Source organism: Megalops cyprinoides, chromosome 5, assembly GCF_013368585.1.
Source record: "Megalops cyprinoides isolate fMegCyp1 chromosome 5, fMegCyp1.pri, whole genome shotgun sequence".
NCBI lineage: Eukaryota > Metazoa > Chordata > Actinopteri > Elopiformes > Megalopidae > Megalops > Megalops cyprinoides.
In genome coordinates this window covers 34,738,664-34,753,056 of record NC_050587.1, presented here as the reverse complement: position 1 = coordinate 34,753,056, position 14,393 = coordinate 34,738,664, and the positions used below count along the sequence as shown (strand labels likewise).

At 44.2% G+C, this 14,393-nt stretch overlaps 1 protein-coding gene across 1 annotated transcript; it reads left to right on the top strand.

Annotated features, from left to right (window-relative positions):
- Positions 1 to 404: 404 nt before the first annotated feature.
- On the top strand, positions 405 to 12,227 carry LOC118777748 (transmembrane protein 150A-like). The gene is made up of 8 exons (XM_036528888.1): positions 405 to 454; positions 2,107 to 2,381; positions 3,102 to 3,149; positions 3,635 to 3,721; positions 4,531 to 4,598; positions 5,335 to 5,462; positions 7,038 to 7,215; positions 8,608 to 12,227. The coding sequence occupies exons 2-8, from the start codon at positions 2,317 to 2,319 to the stop codon at positions 8,907 to 8,909; spliced, it is 876 nt and encodes a 291-aa protein (XP_036384781.1). The 5' UTR covers positions 405 to 454; positions 2,107 to 2,316; the 3' UTR covers positions 8,910 to 12,227.
- Positions 12,228 to 14,393: the final 2,166 nt, after the last annotated feature.

Here is a 14,393-nt window from a genome sequence, read left to right as displayed (position 1 = left end):
CGTTTTTTTTCTTCGGGTTGCATGCTTATACCTGCACCTATGTAGGTAAACCATTTTTTTCAATGTCAGTAATAACACGAAAATATCCGTGCGTTGCTCTTTAACCAAGAAACCACAGTTCTACAGATGAGAGCCTCGGAAGACCCAGGAGCGACTCCGTCGAACCCCATTTCCCCACCCCTCCCCCACCAGCGCAAAACTTCAACTTTTCATTGGTTAACTTCACATGCAAATACACTTTTCTCGTTCCGCGTTTGCGCATTGACTTCTGGTGGTCGTAGTGTGTATGAATTTCTTTTGTGCTATCACAAAAGCGACACGAGTCACATATAAAACTACAAGTACCATGTAGCTGTGTGATGTATTGCGCCAAGGCTCGAGTCGAATGGATTATTATTTTAAAGGGAACATCAAGGTTGTTGAGTAGGTTCGCAGACGGGATAGCAGGGTTTGGGTATGTTATGCATGGCAAATTTGTTTTTCCAAAATATGCTGCACGATAAAGTCGGACCTTTACAGAGCTTACTTTAGCTGCCTAGCGCCTAGAGAAAGCGTTGGACCAACAGCATTGCTGACCGCTGCGTTAGCTAGCTAGCTAACATTAGCTACCTGTAAAAACACTACCAGCATAATTTGTCAGGCTCCGCTAGGTTGCTGGCTAAGGTAACATTAGCTGTAAAACTAGCTTGCCGCTACTTAATTTGCTGGAGCAGGTTACATACATAACAAGCAACTAACTGATTAGCCAGGTAGCCGTACAGTATATCTCGTCAACTGGCTAGCTATACTATTGAAATTTTAATTCATTTGATTGAAGTTGCCCAGCTATCTAAATAGCTACTTCGGCCGTCAGCGGTTCGGCTGGCTTAGCGTATTTCCTCGCCAGCCGGGAGGTAGGATAACGGTACGTGACACTAAGTGCTAGGTAGTAAGACAATGTACTTTAGTTATGGCTAACATTAACTAACTAACGTTAGAAAGAAGGCTAATTACCTAGTTAGTAAGGCACAAATATGTTTTTGGTGAGGAATTTCTCAAGGGTTTGGCGTTCTGCGTAATGTTATGTGATTAATGCTAGAATAGTTAGCTTTAAGCTAGCTTGCTTAGTAAGTTTGGTAACTGTGTTGCTTGCTAGCTAAATTTCCGTCGTTTACTAACGTTAGCTAACTGCCCGTTTGTAGATCTTTGGCGAGACTTGGCGGTTCGGTTAACGATCAAATGTAGCTATTTAGCTACCCAGCTAAAGCTTGCTACTTTATTTAATTTGCGCCCTCAGCTGTCTCTTCTGCACAGTGGATACCGTCACTTTTTATGTGGCTGCCTTTTCGCATATTGTCTCATTAAGTAGTTTATCGGGATTTTACCTGTCTCTGTCAGGTAAATAGTTATCTCAGTTAAATAGTTAAGTAGCCAGCTACCCTAAAATGTTTGCAATCAATGCTTTCTTTGCACGAAGCTCCTTTGATATTTCACCAATTTTAGCTAACTATGCCACCACTGCTTAGCTGATCTTACTTTATATACTTTCCCTCATGTTGCCGTAGTTGCCTACCTAGCTAGCCAGCTGGTTGTCTTGAACTTGAACTTTACCGAGATGCGTCTGTATACTAGATATATCTTGAATGAGTGGCTTAATTTGTTTTATGATCGCCGTATTATTTAACTGCTGCTCTGAAAATGCCGGTGCTTTGTTTTTAAACATTATGTAGATTGTAACAGTTGTACTATAACATTATTTAACTTGAAGCGTGTATCTGTCGGACAATGGCATGTAGTGGTTTAACACGTAGAAATTTCAGATAATTCAGTGTGCATATCCTACAGTTCTGCAAAGTATTATAGATACAACCGATGACTGTCTCGATAGCATCATTTGCTGTAATGTGTATTTTCTCAACCACCTTAATGAGATCTCATCTAGTTAAGTTAGACATGGTACTCTCTTGGTTGAATTTGTCACATCAGAGGGTAACAGAAACCTAAGTGAAGTTACACAGTTCTGTCTTCCTTCACTCTGATCATCACCCTCTCTTCTTTTCTCTGGACCCCCTTCTCCTTCACCTCCTCTCTCTCTTGCTAATCTCTCCTCCCTCCGTCTCTCACCAGGTTTGGGAGGTGGTGTGTGTCTGATGGTGCCAGTGGTGCAGGACCAGTGCTGCTTATCCCCCTCGTTCCTTCATGCCCCCTCCCCGTGTGTCCTGACCCGTTAGCGCCCCTCCCCGCCCTGCCGTGCCTCCCCCCCCTCCGTCTCGCCTCTCCTTCTGCCTGTCCTCCTGTCCCTCATGCTTTGGACACAGGCGCCACACCGATTGTCCAATGACTGCCTGGATCGTCCTGCCCGTCAGCCTCTCCGCCTTCTCCATCACAGGAATATGGATCGTGTGAGTCTCCGTCGCCGAACAGTGCCAGGGTGCTTTCGCGTGCTCGGTGCTGCCTGTGGTGTTGTGACATAGCAACTGGGGAATGTAGACCGTGTGAATATAGATCGTCCTGGTCTGTGGCCAGGACAGCGGAGTTGACAGCCAGCAACTCTTTATCTGGCCATGGCAGGAGAGCTGAGTTGCTGGTTGCCTTCCACCATAGACTGAAGGCCCATCTGTTCTCTCTGCATCTAGTCTCCCCTGTTTTTCCTATATATTACCGTTAAGTACTGTTGCACTTGTCGATTTATTTTGAAATTATTCTGCATTCAGTATCAGACTGGGTGTTCTACCCCAGTGTGACAAACTCATACATGCCCAGGTGTGGTCTGCCATTGCCTGTATTAGTACTGTTGTTCATGTGGCCTCAGTATGTGTTACACCTTTGCTTCATGGGTATAAGGGCATCAGTCAGGTGGTTAAATGTAATATGTAAACGAGCAACGTCAATCCCTGGAAATGGCAAATCCCTGGAGGTCATTTATAAAGTAACCTCATTACTAATGGCCTGTTATTTATTGTGCGGAAGCGTCATCAGCGTGAAGTTATAAATGATTGAATTATTCAGTATGTGTTGCCTTGGTCTAATTTTGTTCAGGAGCTCAAATGGATTTTAATGTCTGTTGGATGATTTAGGTCTGTACCGTTATTTGAAAAAAATGTGTGTTCTGCTCTGTGCAGTTACGCTATGGCAGTGATGAACCATCACGTGTGTCCTGTAGAGAACTGGTAAGAATGCTAGCTTCCTTCTTTTTTTTGCGGCTCATACTTCCTAGCTGTTGTCAGTCGTTTTTGCTCTGTTTGCTTGTTTGAAAAGTAGCAAACAAACAGTTGACAGCCATTGTAATTGTTAGCTGCAGCTGTAGCCACAAAGTTAAAGCGCTTCGATTGTTTCTCAGTGACTCTGAGGCTCAGGATTGTAACGCTTTTACTTTCATTCTCATTGCTCGTCAGTTAATAGGCTACATCACACGTACACATATTCCACAAACTATACCAAGTAGTGTCAACAACTAACATTGCATGAAGTGACATCACACAGATTATTTATCAAACTTTGGAAATTGGTGCTGTTAAAATTTGGGTTGTACATATAAAATGAGGTTTGTTCACTTGGGTGATTTCAGGAATCTGGTACAGTTCACATCCAGGCAAATGGTAATGGTGTTTAAATGTTTCTCTGTAACTCTTGGCATGTATGGTGTTGGGTTCAGGTCGTACAATGTGACGTGTACGGAGGAGACTGCCAAGCCGGGCTTCCCCAAGACCTGCTGCACTCTGCAGGACATCCCCCTCATTAGGTCTGTCTTGTGTTTTCACATTTTTTTACCTCTCCCCCCTCTCCCTCTCCCTCTCTCTCTCACTTTCTTTCTTCCTCTCTCTCTCTTTCTCTCTCTCTGTCCCTCCCTCTGTTTTGTGCTGTTTTTCCCAGTTCCAGTCTCTTGCTCTCTCTGTATTTCTCCTGTTCGCACCCGTTGCCGTCAGCGTTCATATCAGTTCACGGCTCTTTCCCTGGACCCGTGAGTTCTCAGACAGGGACTCCTTTTGTTTTAACTGTGTGCCGCTGCTGATTCACGGCCTCCGCCGCAGACACGCACACTGAAGCCGCAGAGACGTGAACGAGGCGGCAAAGGAGACGGAGAGGTGGGACAGAGAGCAAAGGCGGACGCAGAAACAAAATCTGTCTGTTCAGAGGACAATGTGGCTCAGTGTTGGAATCAGAGGCTTCTCCTTTCCCGTCATGTTGGAGCACATCCTGAACAGCCTTGTTGGGACGTGCTTGCCGACAGCGGGCGAAACTCATTGATTCGGACGTGCGTGTTGTATGGGTGATGCAAATTAATTCACAAATAGCATAATCCCCTCAGCCAAATGAAACTTGAGCCTGTTTACTTCAGTTACGCAGTAAAACGCTCTGCTACACTGCAGGCACAGCTCCTCTTCTGTCCATGTGGAGAAACAGATTTCCCATTTGCCTGATAAATAGCAGGCAGGAAGGGAAAATGCATGTGGTAGCGTGTGTGGTAGTTTCCTCTTCATCGTTTTAGCCGTTCATGATGTGTAATGTCTCCTTTTTTTCTTTTTGCCCTGTTTTCCCTGTTCTCTGCAGTAAGTGTGGCTCATTCCCCCCGGAGAGCTGTCTCTTCAGCCTGATTGGCAACGTGGGAGCTTTCATGGGTGAGACTCGCCTCTCTGACCCTGTATACATTCCTCACTGGGCTGGGAAACCACTGTGTGCACACAAGCCTGAAGAGTATACGCGAGGCCCTCATGCACCCTAACAATACCTTGATTTTAATGTTTCACGTAGGTACAGAACTTGGGAGTGATCATTTCTTTCTCGTCACAGAAGCAGTGGTCTTTCTGTGCTGATTTCCTACTGAAATTAAGCAGTGACTCGACTAAATTTCCTTTCGCGTGGCTCCCAGGGACTGTATCAAATCATTTTTTCCCCACAACATTAACATTGCTCGTTACATCAGTCAGATAAACCGATGCAGGTATTATTGGTTTATGTCAATATTGTGCCGTTTCACAGATGTCCCTGTCCGGGGCAGCTTGCTTTTACATGAAAAGGTGTTTTTCAGTTTCCGATGATTGAGAGGTCATGTGTGAATGCATACCCCCTAAATGAAAGAACAAATTCAAATTAGCAAGAAAAGCCATAGGCAATAAGTAAGAACAGGGAGGAACATTTGTGTGCCATTCAAAGATTCAGGGAATTGTGGGAGAAGCAAAGGAACTTTTTACTATTTTTTTTTATTGATTTGAAAATTTCATTGTTTTAGTGAAGAGGCTTGCTTCCCTGTCAGCACGTGTATGGCTGGCACTCATTTCTTGTCAGTAATGGATGTCCCACTGTCCTACCCTGTCCTCTCCTATCCTTTCCCCCTCTGTCCCTCTGTCCCTGCAGTGGTGATGGTGTGCCTGCTTCGCTACGCCCAGGTTATCGAGCACAGCCACCGCTGCTGGACCAACACCAGCGCCCTGGTCTCCGGCTGCACCAACGCCCTGGGCCTGGTCATGGTGGGCAATTTCCAGGTCAGTGAGAGGGACCGGGGAGGCGTGTGATGGGTGAGAGTCTCCGGGTGAAAGGTTATGGAGAGGGAGAGGGAGAGGGAACGAGAGTGAGGGCAAAGGCAACAGCAGGAGAAGTGTGGGGGTGGGAGTGAGAAGGGGAGCGGACGGATGAGCTCTGATGATGGATCCGTTTGCTAACTTCTTCAGCTGTGATCCGGAGCACAAAACCTGACCTCCCTTGAGAAATGGAAGAATGATTAAAAAGCCGCCGTCCCCATCAGTTTACTGTGGATATAGCAAATCATGGTGGGGGAATAAAAGCACAGACTAACGGCAAACATCGTGAACTGTGATTTAAAACCAAACTAAAAAGAAACAACTTTCTATAATCAATGTTATCACCACATCATTCAGATGACTTGTGAAGGGTTGCTGTTCCATTTTACAAGGGCCTCTTGATCCCGGCTGGCAGAGGGCAGGGACACTGAGGTGTGGAAAACCACAAGCTCACGATAAAACACTGTGAACACATCGTGTAACAGTGTGAAATCAAAATGGAAAAAAAAAAAAAACTATGGTTATAATTAATGACTGCCAAGATCGCCACAATTGTCAAGATCAATATCCCTCTCCCTTAGATCACAGTCTCTGCTGGCAGAACACAGGGACAGCCAGACTGTGGACACTCTGCCTCTCTGTGCTGCTGCTGCTGGCACTAGCCCTACCCTGATCCCCCCCGCGGCCCAGAGCCACTGCATTAAACTTTAATGTCCTGTGTGCCACCGCATGGAGAATGTGTGGGCTCTCTGAGAATATCGAGTGTAGCACTTCTCGCTGTGGCTAAATATTATAGACTGCCCTAATAGGCTCTCAAACTGCATAGTCCTGTAGTTTGTGTTTCTCTTAGGTAAATGACTATTAATATTCATATTACTCATTATTTGTGTCAGGTTTTTTGAGGGAGGCATTTCATGCTTTGGGAGGAGATGGGGGCAAAGGAAATGGTGAACATAAAATGCTCTTTACCATCCACTGTAATCACGCGTGTGCTTGTGTCTGATCATGAGTGCGTAATTCACATGCTGGTAGTTGTCTTATTCATTATTACAATTGCTGGCCTAACTGTCCTGTGTAGGTTAAGTCTTTGTGAAGTCAACCTGGTCCCTCATGATGTATGCAGGTTGAGCATGCTATTTCTGGTGGATTTGGGTATACTACTGTAGCTATTTTCAGGTGTGTACATTATTGGGGGGATGAACAGTGTGCCTTACTTTCATGTACCATTCAAAACTGGGACTGCCTTTATTTTACACACACTCATTTGGAGTGCACTCTTTCCATAGACCCCAAGGGAGTGCTTATAATTCAGATTTTCCTCCCAGGGTCTTTCAGGCATGTTGCCATTGCTCTGTTTTATATGAAAGGTTGCTTGTTAGATTATAAAATAGCTGAGCCCTCTGGTTACTTTCTCACATGTGACTGTTTGTCTTCTGTAAGCCTGCCTTATCTATGTTTTTGCTACAGCCCTTGGAAAAAAAGTCTACTTCCCTTCTTCTATTTACTCATAACCACCCCCCCCCCACCCCCTCCCCCCAGGTGGACCATGCCAAGTCTCTGCACTACGTGGGGGCGGGCGTGGCCTTCCCGGCTGGCCTGCTGTTTGTGTGCTTGCAGTGCGTGCTGACGTACCGCGTGGCGGTCACCGCCCTCGACTACTGGATGGCCCACGTCCGCGTTGCCCTTGCCGCTGGGGCCCTGGTCTCCCTGGTCCTTAGTATCCTGACACGGTCTGGTGGCTGCTCCCATGAGGGTGGGAGGGCTGGGGGGTTCTGGAGCTCTGGAATATGCATATTTCGCACTTGTTTTGATTGTGTTCTTGGGGGTCGCCACATTCTTTTTTTCATTAGCATGTGATATTTCAGTGTTCTTGACACAAGACAAAAAGTGGGGGCCCTAAGAAGTAGTAGTACTAACAAGTTATCAATAACAATATTATTAAGACAATAGTAGTAATATTATTAGACAGGCAAGACTTGCATGCATTTTGCAGTGACAGTATGTGGGGGAGAAGGGGAAAAATGCCTGTCGTTGGTTTATTTTCAGCTCAGCCGGGCTGGGGTGTGTGTGGGGGTGCAAAATGTGGTGTAATTGTTAACCGCCTGTGTAATTAAAGCCCTCTCTGGCGTGCTGGGCCGCGGGAGTGGAGGCGCCTTTCCTACAGTCCCCAGTAGGATCCTCAGAGGAGGGGAAGGGAGGCCGTGTCTGAAACATTTGCTACTTGTAGTACTCACTGCTGATTTTGCGTTTAGTATTGCGATGTGTTTTGGATTCTGTGATCTGGATTCTGGGAGTGTTGTTAGCTTGGTTTGACACTGTTGCTCATTCAACTTGAATGGATACACTTCTGTTCTATTGTGCTGGAAATCGCTCTGGATAAGAGCGCCTGCTAAATGAATGTAATGTAGTGGGGTTTGGGAGTGACGTGGGAGGAGAGGGGGCGGGGGTGTGGTGTGGGAGGGGGTGACTGGGGGACTGTGGCCTGGGAGGGGACTAGCCAGGCAGAATGCTCAGCTCTTGAATAAAACATGCCCTCCTGCCCGGGTGCGAAACCCTCAGAGACCGGCTGTCTGAGCTCTGTTGCTGAGTGATATGCGGACCTAGACACCGACACCTATTAGACAGCATTTGGTGGCTGGCGCTCATCAGATATGAAAGGCAGAGAATTTTGCTATTTCTGACTGATCCTCAATGTGTTTTTTTCTGGTTCTACTTAGTGTCACCTATTGTGCAAAAGGATCAAAAACAGGTTCAGGATAACTCTCTGGTGAAGTTCTTGCCACTCAAATTTGTAGCTCACTGATTGTATGGATAGGATTGTTGAACTATCCGCCTTACGTGCTTGTGTTCATTCTTGTTGAGGTAAGCTTGTAGAACCCCAGGTTTAAGTTGATCCTCTTTGTGTTCAGCTTGTAAAAAGCCAGTTTTGACTTCGCTTGTGGTCAGCTTGTATGAAGTGGGTTTGACTGGATTCTCCTTGTGGGGAGCTCGCAGAAACCATGGTTTTAAAGGATTGACATGGTTCTCCTTGTGGTCAGCTGGTAGAAACCGCGGTTGTAAAGGATTGACTTGGTTCTCCTTAACCCAGCCACCCCCCCCCCCCCCTCAGGCGGCATTTTTTTCATCCACGAGAGCTTTGTCCTGCAGCACGCGGCAGCCATCTGTGAGTGGGTCTTTACCGTGGACATCCTGATCTTCTACGGCACCTTCACCTACGAGTTCGGCGCTGTCAACAACGACACCATGATCGTGGCCCTGCAGCGCAGCCACCATCGGGGGTCGGGGGTCATCATCGGGGGCGGGGGGAGGGGCGGGGCAATGGGGAGCGGCACCAAGAGCCTGAAGTCACCTGGAGGGAGCAGCACCTCCACCCACCTCAACTGCAACCCAGAGAGCATCGCCATGCTGTAGCCACGCCCCCCGGCCCCTCCCAGCACATCTTCAGCTCGCTGCCCCAGGTGGTTCTGCCCGTTCAGGTTACCTTGGTGACGGCTGGATGGGCGCTGGGGCGTTTTTAGGGTGGGGAGGGCGAGAGGGCTTTTCAGGTTGGCACAGGTCTGATTCTGCTGTGTTTCACACTTTCTTTGTATTTATTTATTATTTTTTATTATTTTAGCACGGATCAGTCTCTCCTGTTTCTCTGACGGGAGCTGTGTTTTTTTTCCTTGTAATGGTTTTCAAATGTTGTCACATTTCATCCTTTAAGTTTCGTAGTGGCTGGGAAAAGATGGAAAGGCATGCCTGATCACAGCAGCTCTGCACTGCTGTGCTTCTTCCATTGTGAAAACCAGGATGGATGATTATATTTAAATCTCAATTCTTCTTTTTTAAAAAAATTTATTTGGTACAAAATATGGCATATGAGTCCCATGTATTCGCATGTGTATTGTGGTGATGTGTGAGAAAAAACAATATAAGGTGAAACTGTAGGTAAGCAAAAGGAGGAGGAGAAAGTCATTGTTAGCTTTGTACACTGCTTTGACTGAGATCAGTTGGGCTGCCTAAATTTTCCCAGAATGCTGCCTTTTCTTCTTGTGGAAGGGTTGAAATGTACCCTCAACATGCACTGTGATACAGTTGTAACTCATGTCCGTTTGCCATAAGTTGATATTATTTACTTACTTTCCACCATGAGAGTTGATAAAAATTATCTTGGATTGTTTTTGAAAGCATTTTGGAAGTTCATTATGCCAGTAACAGATTTTCCAGATCAATGGTATTGATATTTTACCCTTCTCATTGGACACAATTTGCACTCACCTCTGATTGGTGAAGACACATTATGTGACACCTCTGAGCCAGTCATACACTACTGGGTATTGTGGGTGAAGAGGAACACTCCTATTTTTTTTTTACCCATTTTGTTCAGACAGACTCATTTACTGTAACTTTAATGTACTTGGTTAAAAAGAAAAATGACATGTGGATGTATTATGGCTAAAAGATATATTTTAGGACACCCATATATACCAGATCAAGTTTTAACAGCTGGAACTGCAAGGAATGTGAGGTGTTTGAATGCAAATTTGATAATTTTTATGAGGGATAAAACTCAAAGCTCTGAGGGTGGAGCAGTCATTAGCATGCTGTGTGAATAAGACTGGGGTCATATCATTCCACTGTGCCATTTTTCCTGTCTTTCTGCTGAATGAATGAGTGCAGGATGCAAGGTTTGTCTGCCAGTTTTATGTGTATAATGAGGATTTTTTTTATACTTTCATTTTTTAACTGTATTTTTTTTTTTTTACCTTACACAGGATTTATTGTTGTTCATATGATCGGTGTCATATTTCACCTGAGAGTTATTTGACTCACTTCGTTGCCATTTTGACATCTATTTTGTGCAATATCCCTGCCGTATCAAACTGCAGGACATTTGCCTCTGCAGCTACATCTCGGAGGTGTGCAGCGGTGTAGACGACGTGGGCCTGTGGGGGGGTGAAGTACACCCTGACCAGATTCAGTATCACAGTATTGCACTTTTCTGTTAACTTTGTGCAACAAATTGTTTTAAATGTATGAGTGAGTGATTCTTACAAAGCATACGGGATGGGGAAACTAATCTTTGCTTTAATTTGCGAGTCAGTATTGGGGACAAGCAAAAATAGTCATTACACTGAATCTAGGCCCATTAGGAAAATGTTGTTTGGTAACCAGGATGTATTTCAGCTGCAGGCCTCATTGATCTGTTAGCAAAAACAGGGCTGTTGTGGGGGCAGAAGACAGAAGGTCAGGATAATTGGTACTGGTGCCATTTGATGCAATGAAGCAATATAGTGTCCAACACGAGTATCTTAGTCCTGCCTAATGGACGTGCCCTTTGTCGACTTCACGATAGCACGTTGGAAAGTGGACAGTGGATTTTTGCTGAGTAAACACTTCCTCTTTTCGAGACCTCTTCCACTGTGACTGTGGTGGACAGAGATTTTAATGCAAGTAGTATACAGGGGCACACACAGAGACCAACAAAGAAGTGTTTTAATATTTTGGAATATTACCAACTCCTCTCCATGCCGTGAGGTAGTTGTGGTGCAACTATGAAACCAACTGCCATTTCAGGATGAAAGCAAAGCAGATGCTTTAGTAGTTTTGTGTCTTTTAGTCTTCATTTGACTGTTTTTCCTTTTGCAGAAAATGAGGTGCATTTTCTGACCAGAGCTCTTGTGGTGATCTCAGCTGTCACTGAGAGATCATTTTTAAATGGAAACTGTATCAGACTGTAATCAGACACATGAGCAAACAGATGGCGGTGCCATATTTTGCTGAATCCTCATAAAATATGTCTTGGCTGTTTGTAACAGCGGACAAACAGATGCAAGCCCTGTAGTACTCAAACCTCCTGTTCAGTTTCCTTACCTCCTTTGCTGTTGTGTGTGTGTGAGTGTATGTGTATGTGGATGTGAATGACATTTTCTCCCTGGCCTTAAATTTGTTCACATTCACCGTTGTGTTTTCCCGGCAGGGCTAAATTTGTCATCACATTGCTGTAAATTACAGTTGAAAATATTGATAAAAGCCCTAACTAAAATGAAACAAAGTTAGACAATCTTAAGTATGTTATTATTGTCATAGCATTAAGATGATCTGTGCTTTGTCACCAGTAGAAGTTCCACGAGCCACTCAGTCTTTGGTCACTCAGCCAAACTGTCACTTGAACACTCGTACAGCTGCAACGATGATGCAAACCGAAGAAAGCAATTTACAGCAAAGTGTCAGACCACAGCATTGGATTATAAAAACAGCCAGCGTGCTCTTTTAAAAAAAAAAAAAACTGATTTTGTGGCAGTTTTGAGTTGGGCGTTTGAAACCACCTCTTTTGCCACCTGAAAAGGTACAGCCAAAAACAGGATGTCAGTACTAACGATAAAGGATGTGTGTTAATTCTATACAATGCACTGATTGTGAATCTACTAGCTGAAATTTTGTGCACTTGTACGTAGCATAGCAAGTTGAGCATAGTATACAAAAGCCTGTGCATCGATGAATGGTAATAATCGATAGCCAAGTTAATGATAATGACGCCTATGGGATCTTGATGGAAGGATGATTTTTTTTTTTTTTTCTTGGATGCAATTTTTTGCCTGTACCTCATTTAATTTCGTACCTTACGATGGGAGTTTTAAATAAGGAACGGTTAACAGACGTGTATCTGATTTTAGTACTTCACTTCTGTGGTTGCGGGTTGGGCCGGAGTACATTCCCACCCACAGAAGAAATCTATCATTATGAAATGTGGGAAGACTTTTGTTCAAACTGTATTTTTATTTCCTTTTCTAATTATTTGTATAATTTAGTACAATCTATTGTTTTAGTAACTTTTTTCTGTTGTCTGAGATTTATATTCAAAATCTAAATGAAATAAATACATAAATTACTTAAGAGCTCTCTTTCTCTTTTTGTGAGTTGCATTACCTCTACTTACCAGATACTCTTCCCCAGAGCAACTTGCATAGCTTTCATTTTTTTATACATCATCCATGTATATAGCTGGATGTTTATGGAGGCTGTTCAGGTTAATTACCTTGTCAAAGGCCGCTGCTGTTGTAACCTATGGGAGAATGAAATTGGCAACCTTTAGCTAATGAGCTGTGCTCCTTATCTCTGTTCCACACTACTGACATTGATGGAAAATATTTTAAAATCCTTAGCTTACACACAAATGTCTATGTTGTTGTACATTTTACATGCAAGATGCTTACCAAATAGGCTTTACACGGCAAGTTATCCAAGTCTGAATAGTACATTCTCAGCTGTCAGACAATGGGACTTTTACAACAAGCAAAACATTACCGTCATGTTGAATTTATCCCCCACTTTCCTTTGAAAGTTCAAAAATAGAGTAACCTAGAAAGCCTGGCTGCTGCATCCACAGCATGAAGGCCTTTAGCTGTAGGGCATGCCAGTGCTTGCACAAATATTTCAGAAATGGGGTTAACACCTCCCCAACAGGACTTCCTTATCAATGCTGAAGATGCATGCCACCATGTTGTACAACCACAACTCCCACTCTCTCTGAGAGGGCCAAGAGTCTAATTCATATTAAACATATATGAAAAAGCTTGTGGGTCAGACAGATAGCAAGTGAGAAGTCAGAGCCCTAATGAGGATCACTGTAAATCACTGATTAAAAAAAAGCAACAACATGATAAGGCAAAGTATGACGTGATGGTGATTAATACTTGTCTGTTTTAAACCCTGGTGTATGTTAATGGTTTCTTGTTTTGGACATGTTTGAATCTGTTTTTCACTCTCTGCTCTGGATTGAAAAATCTGAGTTAATGAAAGGCACACTTTTATTTTAGCCAGACTTTAACAAAGGGTTTTGGAATTGGATTTAGGATAGACAGGAGGAGACTATGAACTCATGAACTCATGACTATGAACTATGAACTTGGAGCTCAATTTCAGCTTTGACAAACCTGTATGGACAAAACTAGTTTGACTGGTGCATAAAGGAAGTAATTTATGCACTAGAGGAAGAATAGCTGTTTATTTGTAGGTGTATATGGTTGGGTTGTGTGTTTCTTGATATCCAAAACAAAAATATAAAACAGTGTTATTAGTCTGTCATTTGACAGTAAAGTGGCCGTGTGTAGGCCCTCCTCCCAAAGTCCGATTGGGCAACACAGATGTGACAGCTGTATCTTGGGGGATTTCCTCGGTGTTGGAGTGGTGAGTCTTCAGTGAGGTGACCACCACAGCTATGATGATTACTGTCACCACCACCCCCACCACAAGTCCACCTAGCAGCATCTTCTTCCTTGGGTTCATTTTTTTCTTCCTCTTGGTCCTGGAAAAGACCTTGCCCTTGGAAGACATATTCAAAGGGTATTAGTAGCTGGTCAGATTAAGCTGACAGCTCGCTGGCAAGGTATCATGGGATATTCTGAGATGTGGAACTCCCCCCACACCCACCCATCCACAATCACCAATTACGTTAACAGTCACATGTGGTCATATAATGCATGTGGTATACATTTTGGAGATAGGAGTAGACCATACAGTAGAAGTGCTAGATGTTGTTCTATTATGGTAATTCTTGATTTCATTTTCTGTGGTTAATGGGAGAGTATCCCAATGAACCCAGCCTTACGCTCTCCTCCAGCAGGGTGGCTTGGACTTGGAGCTCCTCCAGTTTGCCTGCCCACTCCTCTGCCCTTTTCCCCTGGATGACATCCATCGCCCCCTGGATCCGCTGCAGGCTGTCGGGGTTCTCCTCCTGGCCGAATTGCTGTGACATGAATACAAAGGTTTACAGTTCAAAGAGAAAGGAAGAAATACGGCTGGGGGAAGGGTTAACTCAGGTGCAATGATACATAGATGACAGGAGGGTCAATTCTGCATTGAATTTCTGTAAAAAAGTAACAGACTGTTATGTTATATGACTGGTCATAA